The sequence below is a fragment of the Helianthus annuus genome, chromosome 17 (assembly GCF_002127325.2).
Source record: "Helianthus annuus cultivar XRQ/B chromosome 17, HanXRQr2.0-SUNRISE, whole genome shotgun sequence".
Lineage (NCBI taxonomy): Eukaryota > Viridiplantae > Streptophyta > Magnoliopsida > Asterales > Asteraceae > Helianthus > Helianthus annuus.
In genome coordinates this window covers 147228919-147253072 of record NC_035449.2, presented here as the reverse complement: position 1 = coordinate 147253072, position 24154 = coordinate 147228919, and the positions used below count along the sequence as shown (strand labels likewise).

Sequence of the window (24154 nt, the reverse complement as noted above, 5' to 3'; positions counted from 1 at the left end):
AATTTGGAGACGATCATTCTTCTAAACGATTCTACGATTTAGTTTTAAATAGAGATGTAATTTTTCGGTGATTCCAGAATATGCCATTACAATGTGTTTTCCCCTATGTCTTAATGTGCAAGTGAACTAATATCGACCGGATTCCTACTTCGTAATTATTAGTTCACCTCATTACACCTGACGCTCGTGTCAAGAACCAACCTGAGTTTATTCTCACAATCTTCACAGTTTATGCGTTTCTCCTCAAGGACTTAAAACACAAAGCAACATCGTTTTACATACTTTAATTCTAAAAAACACGAATTTCTTCATTTCTCTTCAAATACTTAAAAGACAAAGCAACATCGTCTTATATCCTTTAATTCTAAAAAAACACCATACAACATATCACAAACCTTAATTGTGATAAAAATTTACTCTCCATGTATTGTATTGTATATATAATAAATAATAATAAATATATTGTATTGTATTTGTATGTGAGTTAAGGTTCCAACACATCACTAATACGAAGGGTTCTTCGATACTCCACCGACCCATTCGGCCGGATTATTATTTTCGATCTCCAAAAAAACCTATCTTTTCACCATCTCCCCCTTTCTCTTTCATGTTTCCCTATTGTTTTTCTTACAATCACTAAACCCTAATTATCCTTCTTACTTCTTCTGGTAACTAATTAACCAAAAAGTTACATGCTTTCATGTTCTTTCATGTAATGTTGCAGTCATAATAATCAAATTACTTGCAAATATTTCCTGCAGGTGGTTTCTTTTTAGAGATCTGAGTAATATATTTGGTGGGTATTCATTAAGCCAAGAAAAAGATTCTGAATTTGGTGAGGAATTTGTATATATGTCCGTCAATCAATCAAGAAACGAGCCGCCACACCACAGAAGACCGGGTCGATCTGGCAACCCGAATTCTCCCAGGAACTTTTCCGGTGGTGGTGGCGGAAGGGGTGGCGGCGGTGGCGGTAGTGCCACCGGTGCTCCGTCGTCTGGGTTTTATTCGGGTAAAAGGTAATTGGAATTTTTAGGGTTTGTGTGAATTAGGGCTTGTTTTAATTTGGTTTATTTATTTATTTTTTTTAATATTATGTTTGATTTAGTTATTTGGTATAATGTTTTTATAGCTTCAAGAAAGTGGTTAGTAATGCACAAGGAGCACAGACTAGGGTGACTGGTGTTAACCCGAATGCGAATGTGGGTTCGGGTGCCCCTTCGAATTCCTCGACTGGCGGTCGAGGTCCACTGAATGGCGGGCATGCTCAACCACCAGTAAGAGGTATGTTTGCATTTTGCAACCAGTCGATATGTATTGCTTTTCGTTTTTATTGAACTTTATATCGTTTATGTAATTATTGTAGGAACACCTGATGCATCATCTATTGGTGCTACTGTAAAGCCGGCTGATGCGCCGGTTCAGAAAAACACACCGGGTCTGCCAAAGGCTCCACAGAGTAATGCGGTGCCTCCCAGTTCTGGCGCTACGGGTCCTTCTACTCCTGTTAAGGGTACTTAGTTTGTTATTTTCAGAGTTGAATATTAATATTTAATCTGGGATTGAGCTTGTGTTGCTTTAAGTGTAGTGAAAAGCCGTTTGTTGATGTTTTTGTTTGTGGTTAGGTCCGGCTGACGCTTCTAAGGGGTTTCCTCTTCAATTTGGGTCAATTAGTCCCGGTGTTATGAATGGAATGCAGGTATTTTTTATTTCTATGTGCAAAGAAGTGAAGAACACTTCTTTGAATTGTGTTAATCTAGATGTTAGAGGCGGCACGATGGGAGGGATGGCAGTCGAACCTGAACCCGATTGGTAAACCCAAAATCCGACACATTTGGGACGGGTTTGGGGTTGGATAATCGGGTTTGGGACTTGTTTTTATTTTTTTCGCGGGTTTGGGATTTGGTGATATATCCGTTTACCTGACCCGATTACCCGATAAAGTGTACCCGTTTATCCGATTGTATAGCCGATATAATTTCTTTTATATTTTTGAATATGTATGTGTATAATATATATACATGAAACATCCATTTTTTATGCATATAGGTATTTTATTTCATGTGCATTGTAGTCATTTGATATCTTATACAGTGATGATACTAAATGTATCTGATTAGTAATTATCCGATAGATACTCGATGGGTTTTGGATCGGGTATACCCAACGGGTAATTTTTTAGATCAACTGGTTTACCCGAAACCCACGCTTATCTAACCGGGTTTGGGTTTGGGATGACCTAAACCCGTCTCAAACTGCCATCCCTAGACAGGCAGACCGGGTAACGGGTCAAAATGGGTTCCGGGTGACCCGCAATACTTTTCTGTTTATTTTCATAAAAAGAGTTATAAGTAATGTGTTTATTATGATAGAAAACAGTTTTATTACAACAATATTCGGAGTTTTTGAATAACACGTTGAATGCTATAAAGCAGACTTTGGGCGACTCCCATCACGTTGGTTTCATTTGATTGGTTCCTCTTTTTGCTTGATTTTTCTTATTTGACCCGTCTGAGATAATAACTTTTTAAATTAACCAACTCATTAAGTAATGGGTCGAAGTTGTCAATTTTCGTGACCTTTTTTATAAGCATCATGTTGTTGTAGGTACCTGCGCGTACCAGTTCCGCACCACCAAATCTGGATGAGCAGAAACGGGCTCAGGTATGGTTTTGTTTTTTGCTCACACGTGTTTGTAAAAGATGGACCTATCTTTCTATGTTTATAAAAGACACCTCTTTGTGTTGTTGGCTATGGTGTTTCTTACCTCAAAAGATTATTAAAATATGAATATTGAAATGAAGTGTGATGAACTATATAGTTATCATGCTTTTTGGTATTTTACTAAAACCGAAAAATGAAGTATGCTCACGGAAAAAAATGAGTCTTTTTATACAGCTTATTTTTGAGCCATTGTTTTTAGCTCAACTTGCTAATGCGATAACTGAAAAGCGATTAAAGTTCACAACAATCGTTTTATTACTTGTTTTTTTAGTTTGGTCTTTACTCCCTTAATAAACCACAGGGGCCTTGAAAATAATTAAGAGAACAAAAGTCTTTTTCTCATTTTAAACGCAATAAAAGTTATCTTTTTTATCATAAATAGCAACAAAAGTAATGGACTAAAAATACTTTTAAAATGAGTGATTATTTTCTTGAAAAGGCGTAAACTTGGAGGGTTTTTTTTTTTTTTTTTTTTTTTTTTTTTTTTTTTTTTTTTTTTTTTTTGATTAAGCTAAGAGCAAGATGCCATATTTTAAAAAGTAGTGTAATCTTGAAACCAGTTTTAAGCAACTTATTTTTAATCATATCGTGTGGATTTTTATGTTGCAGGCTCATCGTGATTCCTTAAAGGCTGTTTCAAAACAACACTTGCCTAGAAAAGATCCTGGGCCTGTTGATCAGCCCGGTGAGGCCCATCATATCTCAAAAGAGAAGAAAGACGTGCTTTCTACTCCTCCCGGGCCCGTTGCAGCCCTTGCTTCGAAACCTAGCGGTCCTCCTATGCCCTCTATCCCCATGCAAATGCCATTTCACCAGCCTCAAATTCATCTTCCATTCGGTAGCCCAAATCCAACACTGCAATCCCAAAACATATCCGGTAATACGATGCCACTCCCCATGCATTTACCGGTCGGTAATCCACCACCACAAGTGCCGCCACAAGTGTTTGTTTCGGGTATTCAACATCATCAGGGAATGATTCATCAGAATCAAGGCATGACTTTCTCGTCTCCGATGGGTCCTCAGCTCGGAAACATGGGGGGCATGGGGATGGGGTTAGGACCGCAATACCAACAACAGCCCGTCGGCAATTTAAATTTTGGCAGTGCCGCACGAAGGACCGTAAAGATAACTCACCCAGACACTCACGAGGAGCTGCGGCTCGATAAACGGACGGATGCGTATCCTAATGGTGGGTCTTCAGGTCAACGGTCACAACCATTCCCGCCTGCTGGTCATCCCATGAACTATTATCCTAATTCTTACAATCCCAATCCCCTTTTCCCCCTGCCACCTGGTTCTAGCCCGTTGACTGGTTCACAGACGACTCCTGGTTCTCAGCCACCAAGGTTTTATCATCAGGTTAGTTTGACACTATGCAGTTAATATCGGTTATTGATCCCCATGTAAAATATCGGTGTCAAATATTGGTCAGAATATCGTTACCGATATTATCGGCGATATATATGAATTCTGCATGATATTAAAATTATCGATATCCCACCACGATAACCTATATCTCAAATATCGGTTCTTGATCGATATCCGATATTTTACCGCATTAACTGCATAGCACATTCACATATACGTCAGGTTAAGTCACTCTAGAGGGGATGTTTGATGTGATCTTTGTATTTACAGGCTTCTAAACAGGTGACGGTAAAACAACCGGTATTTAGTTCGCCTGCAGAAAAGGTTGCTGACTCGAAGGACAAAAATCAAAGAGCAAGTGGAGAAGGTCAACCTCGTAAAGATTCAGAGACGATCGCTGGAAGCTCGTTACCGCAGTCTGAGAATTTGACCGATACTTCTGCTTCTTCTGCTGTTGAGGCTGAAGTTCCAAAAAAAGAAACGGTTAATAAGTCTGTTAAAGAGGAACAGAAGGTATTTATTTACTCTTATGGTTTTCCTTTTTGTTATGGTATATTCACAATCTCTGACTTGTATTATGCGCTGTTTGTTATTCACAGATCGGTGAGCAGTCATCCTTCGTTTCAAATGATAGCAAAGTTCAGGAAACATCAAAGCTGTCGACTGTTTCTTCGGAAATCACCAAGGATGTATTGGAAACTAGCAATACAGTTGAAGGGCCTTCACATGCCTCTGACTCGACTGCTTCAAAACGTGATATTGACGAACAAGCCCTTAACTCTACCCCAAAAGTTGAAGAACCTGACGTGGGGTCAAAAGAACAAGTCAAAGAATCTGTTGACCAAAATCAAGATAGCACCGTCCCGGATGTGACTGTAAGTAATATTGATGGATCAGTTTCCACTTCAGATGCTGATGTGGGATCTTCTCTTGATGATAAGAAAGAAGATCAAATAAACAAGTTCGATGTTGACCAAGTCAATAGTGGAGAATCTGTTTCGGTTTCTGTTTCTGTTCCAGAGACTTCACCTTTGACTTTAGAAGTGGAGGCTACAGGCTCGATTTCTCCTTCATCTTTTAGTGGTAAGGTCAAGGGTAATACAGGAGCTAAAGGCAAGAAGAAAATAAAAGAAATCTTGAAAAACGCTGATGCTCGTGGGACAATTTCTGATCTTTATAATGCTTATAAACGCCCGGAGGAAAAGAAAGAGACTTCATCTGCTACCGAAGTTGTTGAAAACCCAAATCCGCCTGTTACCGAAAAAGACACTGTTTTGTCACATGGGCCCACCAAAGTTGAGCCAGATGATTGGGAAGACGCTGCAGATCTTTCTGCTCCCAAAATGGAAACAGATTTGAAGCAGAAACATCACAGTGAGGTTGACAATGACGGAATGACAAAAAAGTATTCCAGAGACTTCCTACTGAAATTCTCGGATCACTGTACGGATCTTCCGGAAGGTTTTGTGATTACACCCGATATAAACGAAGTGTTTGTAGCTACAGGTGGCAATGCGGCTCGTGAATCATACCCGAGCCCGGGTAGAGGCGGTGGTGATAGGTCAGGTGGGCCACGGCTCGACCGGCGGCCAAGTAATGTAGGTTTTGACGATAAATGGAGTAAAGTGTCAGGAGGACCCATGGGTCCCGGATGGGACCCCATGGGCTACCCTACAAGAGGGAACCATGGTGTGTTGAGGACCCCACGTGGTCAGCCACCTGGTCAGTACCCTGGTGGCATTCTGTCTGGACCAATGCAGTCCCCTGGCCCACAGATGCAACGTAATAATTCGGATGCAGACAGGTGGCAGCGCGCTACTGGTTATCAAAAGGGGTTAATGCCTTCTCCTCACACACCAATGATGCATAAAGCTGAAAGGAAGTATGAAGTTGGTAAAGTAACCGATGAGGAACAAGCAAAGCAGAGACGATTGAAAGGTATTCTAAACAAGTTGACCCCACAAAACTTTGAAAAACTGTTTGACCAAGTCAAAGAAGTTAATATCGACAATGCTGATACTCTGTCGGGTGTGATTGGTCAAATATTTGATAAGGCTTTAATGGAACCGACTTTTGTTGAGATGTATGCCAACTTTTGCTCCCGTTTAGCCGTGGAGTTACCTGGTTTTGGTGAAGAAAACGAGAAGATTACTTTTAAGAGATTATTATTGAACAAATGTCAAGAGGAATTTGAAAGAGGGGAGAGAGAAGAAGAAGAAGCGAATCGAACAGAAGAAGAAGGTGAAATGAAGCAGAGTGAAGAGGAACGTGAAGAGAAACGGGTCAAGGCTCGAAGACGCATGTTGGGTAATATAAGACTTATCGGTGAATTATACAAGAAAAGAATGTTGACTGAAAGAATAATGCATGAATGCATAAAGAAACTGTTAGGGATTAATCAGAATCAGAACCCTAACCTTGATGAGGAAAACATCGAGGCGTTGTGCAAATTAATGAGTACAATTGGGGAGATGATTGATCATTCAAAAGCTAAAGAACACATGGATTATTATTTCGACTTGATGTTAAAGTTGTCGAATAACATGACACTTTCTTCACGAGTGAGGTTCATGTTAAAAGACGCAATTGACCTTAGAAAAAATAAGTGGCAGCAAAGAAGGAAGGTTGAAGGTCCAAAAAAGATTGAAGAGGTGCATCGGGATGCCGCTAATGAACTTAAAGCCCAGGCTAGCAGACTGGCTCGTGGGCCCAACTCTAACCCGTCACTTAGGAGGGGAGGTCAGCCCATGGACTTTGGCTCAAAAGGGTCAGCAGGTGTTATACCTTCAAACCCTCAAATGAGTGGTGGTTTTCGTGGATTACCCCAACAACAGATGCGCGGTTTTGGCAATCAAGATTCAAGATTCGACTCATATGAGAACAAGACTTTGTCGGTTCCATTGAGACCCATGGGTAATGACTCTATAACCCTTGGGCCACAAGGTGGTCTAGCCAGGGGGATGTCGGCCAGGGGTCACTCTTCTATGCAAGGCATTCCTGGTCCTAATAACGGTTATGGTAGTTCCATGATGCCAGACAGAGGGAGTTATGGTCCACGTGATGATCTTGTCCCAAGACATACACCGGAAAGGTTTTCCCCCCGACCCGGTTATGACCCGTCGAATATACAGGAACACAACAACATGAACAATGTAAACCGACACGGCTTTGACCGAGTTCGACCATCCACACCACCTGAACGGGCTCGCGTGCCTACTCCCCCACAAAGTGGCTCTTCAGATAAGCCCGTCTTGTCTGAAGATCGTTTACATGACATGTCCGTTGAGGCCATTAAAGAATTTTACAGGTAACCTCTACTACTTTATCTTTTAAGATTTCTTGATATTATGTTTTGTTTAATATATATTTATTTTGTTTTCAGCGCAAGAGACGAAAAAGAAGTTGCTTTGTGCATCAAAGATCTTAACGCGCCCGGATTTTATCCGTCAATGATATCGATTTGGGTCACTGATTCTTTCGAGAGGAAAGATATGGATCGGGATTCACTTGCTAAACTTCTCGTAAATCTTACGAAATCTCAAGAAGGCATCCTAACTCAAGACTCCCTTGTTAGAGGGTAACTAATGCACTAATGCAAATATTTCAGTTATTACTTTTCAATATGCTTAGCAAACGGGTGGGTTGGGTAACGTGGCCAAACGGGTTAGGGCTCAAATAAGTCGGACTAAAATGGGTCGTTTTTGAAAAAAAAAGTATCAAAATGGGTTCACATGCTATATTTGCTTTTCAGTGATTCAGGAGTTAAAACTGGTTGTGGTTTTTTGTTATCTTATCCAGATTCGAATCCGTTTTATCAACATTGGAGGACGCGGTGAACGATGCACCAAAAGCCGCCGAGTTTCTAGGTCGTATGTTTGCAAGAATGCTTATAGAAAACGTGATCCCATATAAACAAGTTTCACGTTTAATATATGAAGGCGGGGAGGAACAAGGACAGCTAGTCGAAACAGGTCTTGCAGCCGAGGTTCTTGGAGTCATTCTAGAGATCATCAAATCAGAAAAAGGCGACCCGTTTTTGAATGATTTATGCGCGTCTTCTAACATTCGATTAGAGAGTTTCCGTTCACCGTCTTCTAAAAGAACATCAAGGTTAGATAAGTTTATTTAGATCATAAGAGTGAAGATGCTCGTTTTTTTGTCTTTGCAAGGGTACATTTTTCGCGGGTTGAGTAGCAGTTGGTATATATCTTTCATGATTATATATATATCAACTCAAAAAAGATTTTAAATGTTGTCCTTGAGGGTCTCAATGAGCATCTACATTTTGACTTTCTGATCTCATCTTTTATACTTCAACATGTATTTACCAAGTTTTTTTGGTCATACTTTTGTGTGCATTATATTTGAACAATTGCTATATCTTTTTTACACCCCCGTTGTGTTTTTACCGAGTTTTCTTAGGTTTTGACTCATTCTTTTACGACTTTGACTCTGACCAAGGTTAACTTAAAACATAAAATGCATATCGAGTTGTGGCGATATGGATTAAATAAGATTCTTATGTTGCAATCTAACTGTTTTTTTCATCTTGATCTTCATAATCTTCTCATCAAAGACATGCTTTAACGTGATTGTGAAACATTGGTAGGTTGAGTCTTGGGTTTCTATATGAACATTAAGTACGCAGATTATATTGTTTATTATAACTTAACACATGGTTATCGTTCGCAAGAACTATGATTGTTATGCGTCAATGATGTTTTGCTTTTACAAACTTATGCTTGCTATAAAGTGACTAAAATGCATTTAGTGTATTTCTACTAACTTTATGTTTAATGAAGAAGTTAGTATTACTCTGATCATAAATGACTAAAATACATTCATTTAGTGTATATCTGCTAACTCGATAAGTATAGTTTAAATGTTTTTATTTATCAATAAATCTATACTATGCACAATGGGACAAACAAACAATAAACTCAAAAGTACACCTAGATAGATAAAACCGAAGAAATTTGATAAATATAAGTTCACTTCCCTTGACACTTTTGGGTCCTCTTATATGATTTTCAACTTATAAATTACATTAAATATCAAATAGGTTTTAAAAAGAAAATTCTAATATCCGTACAAGATTATTACGTATCATGGACTCGTCTTGCGTCACGTGTTGTGCAACATCTTCCTATCCCGATGACCGCTCTTTCTATCCTCCTTAGACCATGAGCAATGGTGGTTTGCGGAATCTCATGCGCAATCACACCATGGCGTTTGCCACGGGTTCCACATTACACGGCTCTGTCCGTGGCTCATTCTTGGCTGGCGCTTTAGCTAATCAACTAAACTTTATATCAACTATTATAATGAACAGTTTTGTTACGAAAGATATGCCCCGCTTGCGGTAGTATATATGTGTCAGCACTCGGGTGACAAAAGTGAAAGTGCACTAATATTAACGTAATTTTACTAATTTCGTGAAAATAACGTTAAATAGGGGGGGGGGGGGTGTTAATCATGCATCATGTGATGACAATGATAGCCGAAAGACAAGGGGTACATGCACTAATCGGCGTTTGTCTCAATTGTCGAGTGTTATGTGCCTTATGTCTAAGGCTTGATGCAAAACTTAATGGAAGCAGCCTCTCTATTTCTACGGGGTAGATGTAAGGTTGTCTACATCTTACCCTTCTTAGACCCTACTTTAGCTTTGTTATTAGTGAGATATACCGAGTATGATGATGATGATTTTATTATGAAAGTTAAATGTAGAAGTTAAATGTGGGACACTACAAGTCAACAAATACTATTTTGGTAAATGTTTTGTGGAATTATATTAGGGGCGTTGATGCTACAATTATTGATATAGGCCACCTAGATTGTAAAACGCTTATAAGAGTCGGCATGATTTTGTTTAGGGTCTTGTGAGACCTTAACAAAATACATTAGAAATTGGTAGGTCAATACTTTAAGCGCATCTACTAAATATAATCTTTCAAGTACTTGAGCTTTTTTGCGATGATTGTAAAGTAAAATCGGCTTCATTCAACTGGTTAAGGTGAGTTATTAGATTCACGAAATATGAGTTATTTTCGAGTCTAATCGTATTTTGTTGTACTTGCGATGCCTTACTGGCATTAACAAAAGCTCTCAAATAAAAGGATCCAATCCTGAGAAAACTTGTAACCCGACGATAAGAATTAATCGAGTACTTGACATGTGGTCATGGACTCGGAAGGGAATACAAGCCGGGTATGGACTAGAATACCAAAATCTGTCACATTCACATCCACCGCTCGGCCACACACGATAAATTATGCGCCAACGAGTTTTTACTGACAATGACATTGGGCAAATAGGCAATTCTATCTTCATTGGTTATTTTACAGTTATCATGGTGTGATTGTTTGATTTCAAGATTAAGGTGCTGTTTGTTTTTGCAGACATAAACTGTCTGCAAGCTGATTTCATCTGTTTTCATGTCTGCAACTGAAGATATGGTCTGAAGCTCTTCAAGCTGAAAATATAAGACTGTTTGTTTTTATAAATTGATACTGTCTGTACAAACATCCAAATGCACAATTTCAGCTAACATGACATGGCCTGAAGTGGCAATCCAGACCCCAAACTTGAGTGAAAACACAAGAACGTTGCACCATAGGGCTGTCGAAATAAACAAATGATTGTTAAATGCATAATACGTTATACAATGTTATCATTTAACAAAGCTACAGGTCACAGTCTCACAGATTTACAATCAAATCTTCTCATCAAAATATCAAACCACAAACAATAATAAGTTAAATCAACTTCTATCTTCTTAATATTTTTAGGTCTAGTAATATGACCTGCAAACTCAACAAATATAATTGAACATTTTAACTTACACCGGTGAATAGAATAACGGTAATTAGCGTCATTCAAAATATCGGTGACCAGAAAACAGTCACGGCGGCGTAACGAACGCGTAGAAAAGTCGGAACAAGATGATGATGGTTAGAAGAACGTAAATGATGATAAGAATGAGATAACGGCGGGTTGTTGTGGCGGTTACCGGCGGTAGGGTCGAGAATAGGGCAAAGAGAGGGGAAAGATACCGACGGTGAAGGTTAGAGTGGAAAGAGAGACAACGATCGAGTGGCATGAGGACCTGTAGTTTTGAGGGAGGAGGGTTCTTTTGAAGATAAGAGATGAGTTTTTTGTTTGAAGGAAGGGTATCATAGCTTCTTTTTTAAGCTGAAAAAAGTCATTTTCAGATCTGTTTAACAAAAAAAAAAAGAAAAAAAAAAAACAAACAGTCTTCAAGGGTAACGTCTGCGCGCTTGCAGACATTAGCTCCCTTGAAGATGTTTGAAGAAAAAACAAACACCCCCTAAGAAAACTTTTGACTCATTTAATGTCAGATTTACTATTAGATTTGACTCATTGAAAATGTTTCATCCGTTCATTTTGCCTTTTTATATGTGAGTTGATAATGTAATGTTTCCTCTAATAATCTTCCATTATTAGTTGGTTCATGTGAAGTTGCCAACCATTTGTAACATTATCGCCTTACATTTGTAAGGATTGTTCATACAAATTTATAGCGACAATATTACAAACGGTTCACAAGGTTTGTAAGTTGGACAGTAAGAAAACATATGCATTATATTATCTTATTAACTCACAAATGAAAAGTTCACGAGGTTAGTCGTATACTCTTAGTTTCAAAAGTGCGGCTCAGGCTCATGCACATTTTGGTCTATTTGGTCCATAGGAGGTTGATATGTATAACCAACCAAAGTGATGAAGGATTAAAAATGGTTTATTTAAAGCTCATTTGGTCGTACATAGAGCAATGCCTAATGTTGGATTTCCTGTTAGACTCGGAACCTTCACATACTCTCATTAAGGTGGTGTTTGGTCCATAGGAGGTTGATATGTATAACCAGTATGTGAAGGTTCCGAGTCTAACAGGAAATCCAACATTAGGCATTGCTCTATGTACGACCAAATGAGCTTTAAATAAACCATTTTTAATCCCTTCGTCACTTTGGTTGGTTATACATATCAACCTCCTATGGACCAAATAGACCAAAATGTGCATGAGCCTGAGCCGCAATTTTGAAACCAAGAGTATACGACTAAGAGATATGATCCAACACACATGTAACAAGGTAAGGCCATTTCTTACATTAAAGATTTCCTTCTTAGTCATTAATCAGCATGATTAAACATCACAATCACACCAAACCAAATTGGCTGTGTGTTAAATTGTACTTGTACCTACACTTAAGTCATCACTATTCATAAACAATCATAAGCCATATTAACAATAACATATGAACAACCACATGAGATAATACTAGTACAGCATGCCATCTAACACAAGCAAGCAATTAAAAACGATAATATTGTTTAACTTCCAAGGCAAGGGAACACACAGTCATGATGAAAATTGTATCTATAGGTTTGACGAAACTGTATCAATCGCGTAGGATATACAAACACAGAAATAATGATACGTGTTCTTTTTCCTTCTATATTTTGCTATCAATACACGTCAATATAAGTATATAACAAAATGTAACAAAAATGAAAATTGCTGATTACAAATGTCAGCAATCAACTATCATGAAAAGTAATAGATAAAAACAAGAATCATTCATTAAGCTATATTTGAAAGGTTCATGGCACATACCCTCCAGCTAGAATTCTAGAAGGAAGAAAATACCTACAAGACACCGACTTTTCATACACCATACGATGGTGCCCGCGAAGCCATGCTTGTAACTTGAGCTTGCATCTGTATCGCTCTAACTTTCCCAGACGTCGCACGGTGAAAGAACTGTTCACGCGACAACAACCTAACGTTCCTTAAATACAAATCAAACGGTATACACCCATCTTGCACAGACTTATCCAACGCATAAACAACATCTTCAATAGCCAAATCAGCCGCCACACATTCCAACATCTGTTTCGAAAGCGAATCACCCGGCACAATCGCATCATCAACATTCAAACTCAACAAATCCGCACCCAACTTCCCTTCATTCTCACTCACCCATCCTTCTAACACATCAGCGTTCATCAAAACCATCTGCAACTGCTGCTCCAACCCCTCTTTCTCACGTTCCATCTCTCTCAACCCGCGCAATACCTCCTGTTCTCGCTCCCGTAACACCGCTTGAGCACTAAACATCCCTTCCATCTCCCCCTCCCTCGCCATCCTCAACCGCGTAACATCACTATGCACATTCTCCACCAGCTTATTAATCGCATTCCGCTTATAAACCTCCGCCGGATCCTCATACGACCCCGACCCCATCCTCTGCGGCGGAGACGGTGACGGAATCCTCCCCCCACCACCACCAGCACCGCTTACATAGGGCGATGGCGGATACGACCGAGGTGGAATTGCAGGCCGGATCGATCCAGCCGAAACCGAAGCGGATGATCCGGATTCATTAAACCTAGGGTTAGGGTTAGGGTTTGCTCTGCGCTGCGAGTACAAGGGCGGATCACTAGCAAAATATGTGCTCAAATTACGAACCAAATCAACTAAATTAGAGCTAGGGTAAATCCAATTATGCAAATAAGGGATCGAAACCAAACCAGAGGGATTAACAAACGAATGTTGTCGTTTAATCACCATATCGCGAGTGGGATTGACGAAAACCAGAGGCGCGTGGCGAGGGTAGGACTCCATGAGCCAGATAACAACGGGAATATTGTACGTGACGTTTTGAAACAGCATCGGAACTGTGCCGTCGGATTGAAGAAGGTTGAGGGTACGGCCGTCGTTGTGAGTAAACGACGCCGTTTTGTGGTGGAGAGAGGGGTGAGATTCGGAGAGAGAGAGTAGGTGTTGTCGGATCAGCCATTTAACGTCTTCGGTGTACGGGAGGGCGTCTGGACCGCGTTGGGAGAGGACGGAGCTCAGGAATTGCTGTGTGTGTTGGTGGATTGATGATGGTGGATGCGCCATTGGTTGTGCTCCGGTGACGGTTTTTGATCGGAAAAGTTGATTTGAATGGAGGTGTGGAGATGAAGAAGAGGTTTTTTAGAAGGTGAAATTGCTTAGGTGTTAAGTTTGTTATTTTAGTCCCTTTATTTTCAACTTTATCGAACAAATCTCGCCGTTAAACTATTTTGACGGACTCATCGACGGGGTCTAGTCTAAGAGGTAACTATAGATTGTTTAGAGTTGGGTTTACTTATTTGCACACCCATTTGTCTATTTGCACACCAAAAAAATGTTTTTTGTCTTATATGCACATCCTGCAGTGTCGAGCTGTGGCCAAAGCGCGGCGTTTTGGTCCGGTCAACCAGACAAAGACTGACGGGTGTCTGACGGGTCTGTTGACCGGACCAAAACGCCGAGCTTTGGCCGCGTTTTGGTCCTGTCAACCAGACAAAAGACTGACACCCGGTCTGGTTGACAGGATCAAAACGCGACCAAAGCTCGGCGTTTTGGTCCGGTCAACAGACCCGTCAGTCTTTGTCTGGTTGATCGGACCAAAACGCCACGCTTTGGCCACAGCTCGACACTGCAGGGTATGCACATAGGACAAAAAACACTTTTTTAGGTTGGCTATCTACACACTTGGTGTGTAGATAGTTTGAGCCTTAGAGTTATATGAGGGCTCGATTGGAGTTTAACGATGTAACTTTGAGAACAAGACGCGTGTAATCGAACTTGAGGGACCCAGGTGTAATGTTTTTGAGTTAAAAACATGAGGGGTGAAACCCTAAGGAGATTATCGGCCTAGAGGAGTGCGACGAGGACCAAAGGAGCGGACGAGAGAGAAAGAGAGGAACAAGAGGAGTTGAGTTTGGTTCTTCGCACATAAAACACATCACTTAAAATAACACCTTCAACAAGTTTTATATTACTAATTTTAGATACTTTGGCACTAGTACCATTAGGGTGATAAACTTTTAGATCAAAATCAGAGACATTTATACAATTAACCATATCTCTATCATTTTTTACCATATGTTGGTTAGCATCAAAATCAACAATCCAGTTATACTCAAATCCAAAATTAACAGAACTGGAACAACTCACAAAATTACCAAAAATACCAGAAACATTAGAGGACTCACCTCCTATACCAGAACTTGATTGTTCTGGTCCAGACTTTTCACTCACAAGACTTAACAACTTTGATATTTGCTCAGATGTAAATAGCATAACAGAGCAACTAGAAGCCATATTATTTTAGGTTTAATAATGGACAAATTATTTGTATCATCCTTTCCCACCTGATTACCCTGTCTTCTTTTAAAACTTTGAGGGTATCCAATCAATTCAAAACACATATCAACAGTGTGACCAATCATGTTACAGTGTGTGCACTTTAAGTTTGGATTAGGCCCTTTAAAAACTATTTTTCTTTGATCAAAAGAATGATTTGTGTTTGTTACAAAAGACACATTTTGACCCTTAGGAGATCCACTGGATCCTCAATGAAATCCATGCTTGGTTAAAATCATTAAATTCCTTAGATGCATCACAACTACATGAAGTCAATTGAATAATGGCATCAAATTGCTTCCACATAGTTGTTAACCTATGATAATACTCAGACACGAAACTACCACTTTGAGTTAATGAATTAAGTTAGGATTTTTACATATTTCCCCCTCCTAAGAGGGCTTATTACATATTTCCCCAAACTAAAAATTCAATTACATATTTCTCGTTTTTAGAGAAATGACCCAATTACCATTATAATAACCCATCCCTTTGTTTCCTTTTTCCCTTATATTTACGATTATTTCCATATGTTCCAATTCTTCGTTAATCTTAATTTATATTGACTCATGATATTCTGCATCGCTTTTTTAAATATAGTTTTCCATGTTGGGAAATTATCCTTATCATAATGCTTGCTACAAGGAGCACTATCATCCTAAATGTGATGTTTGCAAACACTTTGTAAGTATCGTTTATCACAAAAATAATCCATTTATCCATCAATTCGTAACTCAACGTTATTCATATATTTATAGATCCCAACAAATGCTGCTAGGCTTATTGAATATAGTTTTCCATGGATTTTTGGTAAGACAAATATGAGGAACAGTCCTAGAATGTTAAGTCGTTACTCATGAATATTCTTATATATTGTTTCTTTTGAACATTAAACAGACAAAAAGCACCTGATCGGAGAAAACGAAAGATAACTTGCACCAAGAAAGAGGTATTCTTGTATCTCTGTTGGTCTTTTTGATTTTCCGGTTCGGCACTTGTATCGACCCCCATCACACTCACTCGTACACTTAAAGATGGATATATTTTGGTCTTTAACAGAGAAACTTTTGCTCTTGAATTTTTTAATCCTACAAGTAAGGATTACATTTAAAAGTTTGTGTTTTTTTATTAGGAGTATTATGGTATTGTTTGGGAAAATACTATATGAATTGAGAAAATATGTAATTGATGATATTAGAAATGGGAAATATATAAATATTCATTTAATAAGATCATTAAGGGTAAAATAGTCATTCAATAAGAATAATTTTAATGAAAAGGAGAAATATGTAATATATATGGGTTAGGGAGGGGAAATATGTAATATATATGGGTTAGGAAGGGGAAATATGTAATTGAATTTTATGACTGGGTAAATGTCACACCCCAACCGATGCGGAATCATCGGGGCATGGCACTGAGCGAAACAGATTGTCCAGAAGTTTCCATAACAACTATCATCACTATTTAGTTTAAATAACACGTCCCATACCGTGTCCCAAATAATAAAACAAATTATTACAGATAACAACACTTCAAATATTCTGTTCCGACAACTCAGATTTAAATAAAACAAATAAATATTGTTCAAATGCTCCTAAAGACCCGGTCGGACAAGATCTACAGACAACTATGCTCTAGACGCTTGTTCCTGACAGACAACTATTTGTTGGGGGCCTCTAGAGCTTTATTCTAGCCTCGCTTTCCTAGCAAGCAAACATCTTAAACACCTGTCACATACGTTAAAATGAAGTCAATACATATAATGTAAAGGTGAGCATACAAGTTTGATAATAGCATATAGAGTTCGAAATAGTTTACGCATAACCAGCACGTACACAGAGGTAAACGAAGCATGTTAATTATCGACATGGATCTATCGATACCAATGACTGCGGGTTGACTGTCCGAGACAGTTCGCAATACATGATTACCACCGTAATCCACGCAAGTAATTGTCCTTAACAACCCCCGTGTGAACGGGTGCTGAGTCCAAACTATAGTACTACGTCGTTAAGGCAGGTAGACAGCATTCCACGTGTAAACATAACAACAAGCATTCATTTAGTCACGTAACACATGCGAATCGGTTAGCGTTCAAATAGTTGAGTAGTGTGTTCGATTGTGTTTTGATATAAGTAATGTATGTAACACCCAAAAGTGCTAAAAGCAAAAAGGGATCGAGTATACTCACAGCGATTGATTGATAGATTGAAGGGTGCGCTTGAGAGTAGGGTTAGCCTGAATAGTTCGATAGCATAACGATGAGTAACACGCGAAACGGAAACAAGTGATGATGGGTCGAACAGCCTGGTCGATCGGACAGTTGGTTCGATCGAATGGGTTGTTCGTTCGGCTGGACAGTCCGTTTGGACAGTCTGTTCGATCGGCCGGTAGGCTCGATCGGCTGGACTGTTCGAGTGGATTGTTTCTTCCTTTGAATAGGATGTGTTTGTATATGATGGTTTGACCTTTTGAAGTTTTCGTTGTAGTATTTGAGAACACTGAAGTGTTCTTACCTTTTAGGTCGATCGATCGAACGGTCTGTTCGATCGGCCGTCTTAACCGATCGGTTAGACACTTCGATAGTGAGTCCTCAGCTGGATGTCACCTGATCGATCGAAGAGTATGTTCGATCGGGTAGCACTCCGTACTACTACGAGTTGTAAATCGATTAAGTATTGAAGCATAGTATCTCATGATCCGATGAGTAATGTCATCAAACAGCTCGTTCGATCGGACATCACTTCGTTCAATACCATACTTCTGAAATTGCCAAATTGTGGGGCCATATGCTAGCCGATCGGCTGGCCTGGTCGATCGGCTGACATGTCCGATCGGTTGGGCTGTCCGTTCGGACAGCCTAACCGTTCGGTCAGCATCCTGACCTGGTCGGCCTGTTCGTCTAACACCTTGGCTGTTCTGTTTATTTGACGTTATATTGAGGTAGTTTGACAACGAGCTGAACAATAGACTTTCGTTCTTATTTGCTTCCTCTGCATGGACAGGAATCACCCAAGTCCGGCAGATGAACGGTTCGGAACGGTAGTTTAACGTTTAACCCGAAGTCGGTGAACCTCGTAGATAGAATCCGAATCTTGAACCACACAACCATTAGAATGATTGGTGAGTTGGCTCAAGCTCCGTTTCTACCGATTTGAAGGCATTGAGTGTAAAAGAGTTGAAAGAAAGTTGAAATCCCTTCTTTCAATCCTTCACATCGTGTAAATGTTCAGATCTGTGATAGATCTTAGCTTGTTTATGTGGAAATCGGTTAGATCCAAGCTATTCATAGTGGAATGAGGCCAAAGCATGATGTTCTTGAAGAACACTATGATGACATCATCCTAGAATGCCTAGATCTGGATGATTCCACGGTTAGAAATCAAGATTTTAAAGATAGAAAGGTGTAGGAGTGTGTACTGATTAAGAAAGTACAAGATTTAGGATGAAAACTTACCGGAATCGGAAGAAATCTGAGAAAAGATGAGGAGCACGAGCTGGTCGGTCAGAGAGTTTCCAAAAGTGGAAAGAATGACAATGACAGCCCTATTTATAGGCTCCAAAAGTGGAAAGGGCTGGCCGATCGGCCAGGCATCCCGATCGGACAGCTTGCTCGATCGGACAGTCCGTCCGATCGGCTGGCCGCCTGATCGATCCACAGCCTGTTTCGAGTATTCGGTGCAACGATTTCTGATATTTCGATTTTGATCGAAGACGATATGAGTACGAGAGAGTTTCCTATTCAAATTACTTTTAATCCCAATCACTATATCTAACATACAATCATCTATATTTCACACTATCCTTACGTTACCATTCGATTTCGATTGCATTCGATTTGAGTTCCGAGTTTCGATTCGTGTTTTGACAGATTCGACTGATCACCACACAAAACGTAAAGTAAACACGCACAGGTAACACATAAGGCACACACACAAGTAATATAACACCAAATTCGCATAGTTCGAGTCTCGAGTTGATTCATGATTCGGTTAGCTTGATTATTGATTGATTAACTTTATTGCATTGTTACTTCCTACTATTCACAGTCGTAAATCGGTTCGCGTCAATTAGACATTCGATTACTTTGATTTATTAAGATTAACAACACTTACTCCACATAATACAAGACATGAAATAGACTATTTACAGTCAAAGAAGTCAAAGTTGACTTGGACTTTGACTTTGACTTTGACATTCGAAAACACGGGGTGTTACAGCCTCCCCTTGTTTAGGGAATTTCGTCTCGTAATTAGGCTTGAAGCTGCACAGCACCGTGAATGATTTTACCAATTTCTCGCTTCAGATGTTCATTCAAACAACTGTGGGTACTTAGCCTTCATGTCGCTTTCGAGTTCCCAAGTGAACTCTGCGCCTCGTTTGCCTTCCCATCGGACCTTCACGATAGGGATGCGCGAGCGTCTGAGTTGCTTGGTTTGGCGATCCATGATCTCGACAGGCTTTTCCACGAAGTGTAGCGTTTCGTTGACCTGAAGATTGTCGAGAGGTACAATCAGATCATGATCAGCTAGGCATTTTCGAAGGTTTGACACTTGGAAAGTCGGGTGGACGTTACTACGTTCCTCCGGTAGTTTGAGTTTGTAGGCGACTTTGCCGATCCTTTCTAGAATCTTAAAAGGTCCAACATATCGAGGCGCTAGTTTCCCTTTCTTGCCGAATCTGACCACACCCTTCCAAGGTGATACCTTTAGGAGTACGTAGTCGACAACGTCAAATTCAAGGGGCTTGCGTCTTCTATCGGCGTAACTTTTCTGTCTATCCCTGGCTTTCGACAAGTTGTCTCGAATCTGGAGAATTTTGTTAGTCGTTTCTTGTATAACTCGGGACCGGTTAATTGCGAGTGACCGATCTCGTGCCATACAATAGGCGATCCACATCTTCTTCCATATAGAGCCTCGAATGGTGCCATTTGTATGCTGGCATGATAGCTGTTGTTGTACGAGAATTCAACTAACGGTAGGTATTTGTTCAAACCACCGCCGAAGTCTATGACACACGCGCGGAGCATGTCTTCAAGAGTACGGATCGTCCTTTCAGTCTGTCCGTCAGTTTGAGGATGGAATGCAGTACTCAAGTTAAGCGACGTACCAAGGGCCGCTTGAAACGTTTGCCACAATCGCGAAGTAAACCGAGCATCACGGTCTGAAATGATGTCACGAGGCGTACCATGATTACAAATGATCTCGTCGGTGTAGATTCGGGCTAGTCTTTCTACCTTGTAGTCTTCCCGTATTGGCAAAAAGTGGGTTGATTTGGTCAGACGATCAACTATAACCCAAATGCTGTCGTGACCTGATGGCGTGGGCTGAAGTTTGGTTATGAAATCCATAGCTATACTCTCCCACTTCCATATAGGGATTGGAGGTTGTTCGAGTAAGCCAGAAGGTCGTTGATGTTCAGCCTTAACTCTCACACAAGTCAGACAACTTCTAACATAGAGGGCGATATCTCGTTTCATACCTGGCCACCAGTAAGATCCTGGTACATTTTATCGGCACCGGGATGAATAGAATATCAGGATTTGTGGGCTTCGTTCATTATAATCTTTCGCAAATCGGTCCCCTTAGGGATCCAAATTCGGTCCAGATAATAGAAAATCCCATCTGCCTTGCTTACCAGTTGAGCTCCATCGTGATAGATTCTCTCCTTCTTCAAGGTGCGTTCATTAAAACAGGCATGCTGGGCTTCGCGGATGAGAGCTTCGAGATTGTGCTGGGCTTGGGTATTGCGAATACTGAGCAAATAACTCCGTCTGCTGAGTGCGTCGGCTACAACATTTGCCTTTCCTGGGTGATAACGAATCTCACGGTCGTAATCGCTAAGAAGTTCTACCCATCGGCGTTGACGCATGTCAAGTTCCTTCTAATTGAAGATGTGTTGTAAACTCCTGTGATCGGTGAAGATCGTACACTTGGTACCATACAGGTAGTGTCGCTAAATCTTCAATACAAAAACAACCGCGCCTAGTTCGAGATCGTGGGTTGTATAGTTCTTCTCGTGGATTTTGAGCTGACGAGATGCGTAAGCTATAACCTTGTCCCGTTGCATGAGAACACAGCCAATACCAAGGTTAGAAGCATCACAATAGACAATGAAATCGTTGTTTCCGTCTGGCAATGTGAGAACAGGAGCATTACAGAGCTTGCGCTTAAGGGTTTGAAAAGCAGATTCTTGTTCAGTTACCCAAACAAAAGACCTGTCTTTATGAGTAAGAGCGGTAAGCGGCACATCGATCTTAGAGAATCCTTCGATAAATCGTCGATAATAGCCCGCTAGTCCGAGAAAAGAACGAACTTCGGACGGGTTCTTAGGCGTAATCCAGCTCTTAACTGCTTCAATCTTCGCGGGATCGACATGAATACCCTGACTATTCACGATGTGACCCAGAAACTGAACCTCCTCCAACCAGAATTCGCACTTGGGGAACTTGGCATAGAGTTGGTTCCCCTGGAGTAACTCGAGAACCAAACGTAGATGTTGCGCGTGTTCGGCTTTCGACTTGGAATAGATCAAGACATCGTCGATGAACACGATGACGAAACGGTCTAGAAATGGCTTACACACGCGATTCATCAGATCCATGAAAACCGCAGGTGTGTTGGTTAAACCAAAAGGCATAACAACGAATTCGTAGTGGCCGTATCGAGTGCGAAAAGCTGTTTTGGGTATATCTTCCTCTTGAATGCGCAATTGATGATAGCCTGAACGTAGATCGATCTTCGAGAAACACTTAGCACCTTGCAGCTGATCAAATAAGTCGTCGATTCGAGGTAGAGGATATCGGTTCTTTATGGTCAGCTTGTTTAATTCCCGGTAGTCGATGCACATCCTGAACGACCCATCCTTCTTTTTGACGAAAAGGACTGGTGCGCCCCAAGGAGAGGTGCTCGGGCGAATAAAGCCTTTTTCAAGTAACTCCTGGAGTTGGTTTGAAAGTTCCCTCATTTCGGATAGCGCAAGTCGATAAGGGGCTTTGGCAACAGGGTTAGCTCCAGGAATGAGGTCGATACGAAAGTCGATATCACGACTTGGCGGTAGTCCGGGAAGATCATCAGGGAACACCTGAGGAAATTCACGAACCACTGGAACGTCTCTGACTTCGGCCTTCTTTTTCTTTTCCTTCTCCGCTACTACAATGTTGGCCAAGAAAGCTCTATATTCCTTGCGGAGATACTTGCTAGCTTGGACGCATGACATGAGCTTGAGACCTTTCGAAGCTGTTTCACCGTATACACATAAGAGATCACCATTTGCGAGCGAGAATCGAATCATCTTTTCAAAACACACAACTTCAGCATGGTTTTCGCGAAGAAAGTCCATGCCTACTATGACATCAAAACTTCCGAGCTGCATCGGAATGAGATCAATTGGGAAGAGGTGATTGTTGAGCTCGAGGGTGCAATCACGAAGAACAGAGTTAACGACGACAGTTCTTCCAGTAGCGACTTCAACTTCGAATGATGAGGGGAGATAAGAGCGCTTACGACTAAGGAACTTCTCGAATTCAAACGACACAAAGCAGTTATCGGCTCCAGTATCAAACAAACATGATGCATAAATACCATTCACAAGGAACGTACCATTAACCACGTTGTTATCAGCCTGAGCTTGACGGGCGTTGATGTTAAAGGTTCTGGCACGGGCTGCTTGCTGTTGCTGCTGAGGCTGCTGCTGTTGCTGCTGCTGCTGGGGTTCTTGTTTCACAACCCTGTTCGGGCACATGTTTGCAAAGTGGTTAGGGTCACCACATGCAAAGCAGACTCGAGCATTGACCGCGGGTGCTTGAGCTGCAGGTTGGCCTTGAGGGGCTGGGAGTAGAGCTTGATGAGCGGCGGCTTGAACTGGGGCTTGACGGGGACCATAGCGACAATTCGCACTGAAATGCCCGTAGGGGTTGCAGTGGGCGCAGAAACGACAGGCGATTCCCACCGGATGATGATATGAGCATGTCGGGCAGAGCGGGTGGGGACCTGTGTAAGCGCGCTTGGCTGGCGGCGCATTGACCACTGGAGCTTGTCGATGGTGAGGCTGCTGCTGAGCCTGTACGGCTTGCAGAGGGGCAGCAGTTGTTGTGACCGCACAGTTCTTATTGCTGGAGCTGTTGTTGTTGTGCTTCTTCCTTCTTCTTGATGACTTGGAGGGTTGATCAGTGGAGTCGGTGGTTGCTGCAGTTATAGCTTGATGCAGAGACTTGGTATGCTTATCCCAGAAACCATACTTTACCCGCTTGTCATTGATCTCGGCGGCAAACAGACAAGTCTCTTCAATCGATGATGTCTTGGCAGCATGAACAAAATCGGCAACACAATCGGGTAGAGCTCGAATATACTTCTTAATGGCCATGTCTGGCGTCTTGACTTGATCGGGACAGATGATGCTAAGCTGCTTGAAGCGAGCAGTTAAAGCAGCGTTGTCTCCATCCTTCTGCTTGATGTTCCAAAACTCATCCTCGAGCTTTTGGCGTTCATGGGGAGGACAGAATTCGTCCATCATGATGGCCTTCAACTCCTCCCAAGTCAGCTCATAAGCTGCATCATTTCCGCGCTTGTTTCGTTCGGCCGTCCACCAGTCTAGAGCTCGGGACTGGAAGACGCCTGTAGCATTGAGGGTGCGGAGATTCTCAGGATAGCCGCTTTGGCGCAGAGTGACTTCGACCGAATCAAACCATTGAAACATGGCGGTAGGGCCATCTTCTCCGGTGAATTCTTTGGGTCCGCATGCTTTAAACTGTTTGAAGCTGAAACCAGTCTTGTTGGCATCCTTAGGAGCTTCAATTCGCGACTCCTCGGACGACTTGCTGACGTTCTCGTATACATCGCTTACAGCTTTTGCCAC

The 24154-nt window shown here is 41.1% G+C and overlaps 2 protein-coding genes across 2 annotated transcripts; one reads left to right on the top strand and one right to left on the bottom strand.

Moving 5' to 3' along the window:
- Window positions 1-496: 496 nt before the first annotated feature.
- Window positions 497-8486, top strand: LOC110896011 (eukaryotic translation initiation factor 4G). The gene is made up of 11 exons (XM_022143420.2): window positions 497-668; window positions 762-1019; window positions 1133-1284; window positions 1367-1513; window positions 1626-1699; window positions 2608-2664; window positions 3334-4086; window positions 4366-4608; window positions 4695-7402; window positions 7478-7672; window positions 7894-8486. Exons 2-11 carry the CDS (start codon window positions 853-855, stop codon window positions 8222-8224), a joined length of 4827 nt encoding a protein of 1608 aa, XP_021999112.1. The 5' UTR covers window positions 497-668; window positions 762-852; the 3' UTR covers window positions 8225-8486.
- A 2085-nt stretch (window positions 8487-10571) lies between these two features.
- On the bottom strand, window positions 10572-14140 carry LOC110896012 (protein ELC-like). The gene is made up of 2 exons (XM_022143421.2): window positions 12767-14140; window positions 10572-10716 (listed from the first exon to the last, which is right to left on the bottom strand). The coding sequence occupies exon 1, from the start codon at window positions 14021-14023 to the stop codon at window positions 12785-12787; it is 1239 nt and encodes a 412-aa protein (XP_021999113.1). The 5' UTR covers window positions 14024-14140; the 3' UTR covers window positions 10572-10716; window positions 12767-12784.
- Window positions 14141-24154: the final 10014 nt, after the last annotated feature.

Bases quoted from the DNA above. Each gene is read 5' to 3' on its own strand.
- LOC110896011 (XM_022143420.2), top strand. From the start codon at position 853: ATGTCCGTCAATCAATCAAGAAACGAGCCGCCACACCACAGAAGACCG. The intron at 2,665-3,333 runs GTATGGTTTTGT...TTTATGTTGCAG, and splicing joins ATGAGCAGAAACGGGCTCAG to GCTCATCGTGATTCCTTAAA. The intron at 4,087-4,365 runs GTTAGTTTGACA...TTGTATTTACAG, and splicing joins CACCAAGGTTTTATCATCAG to GCTTCTAAACAGGTGACGGT.
- LOC110896012 (XM_022143421.2), bottom strand. From the start codon at position 14,023: ATGGCGCATCCACCATCATCAATCCACCAACACACACAGCAATTCCTG.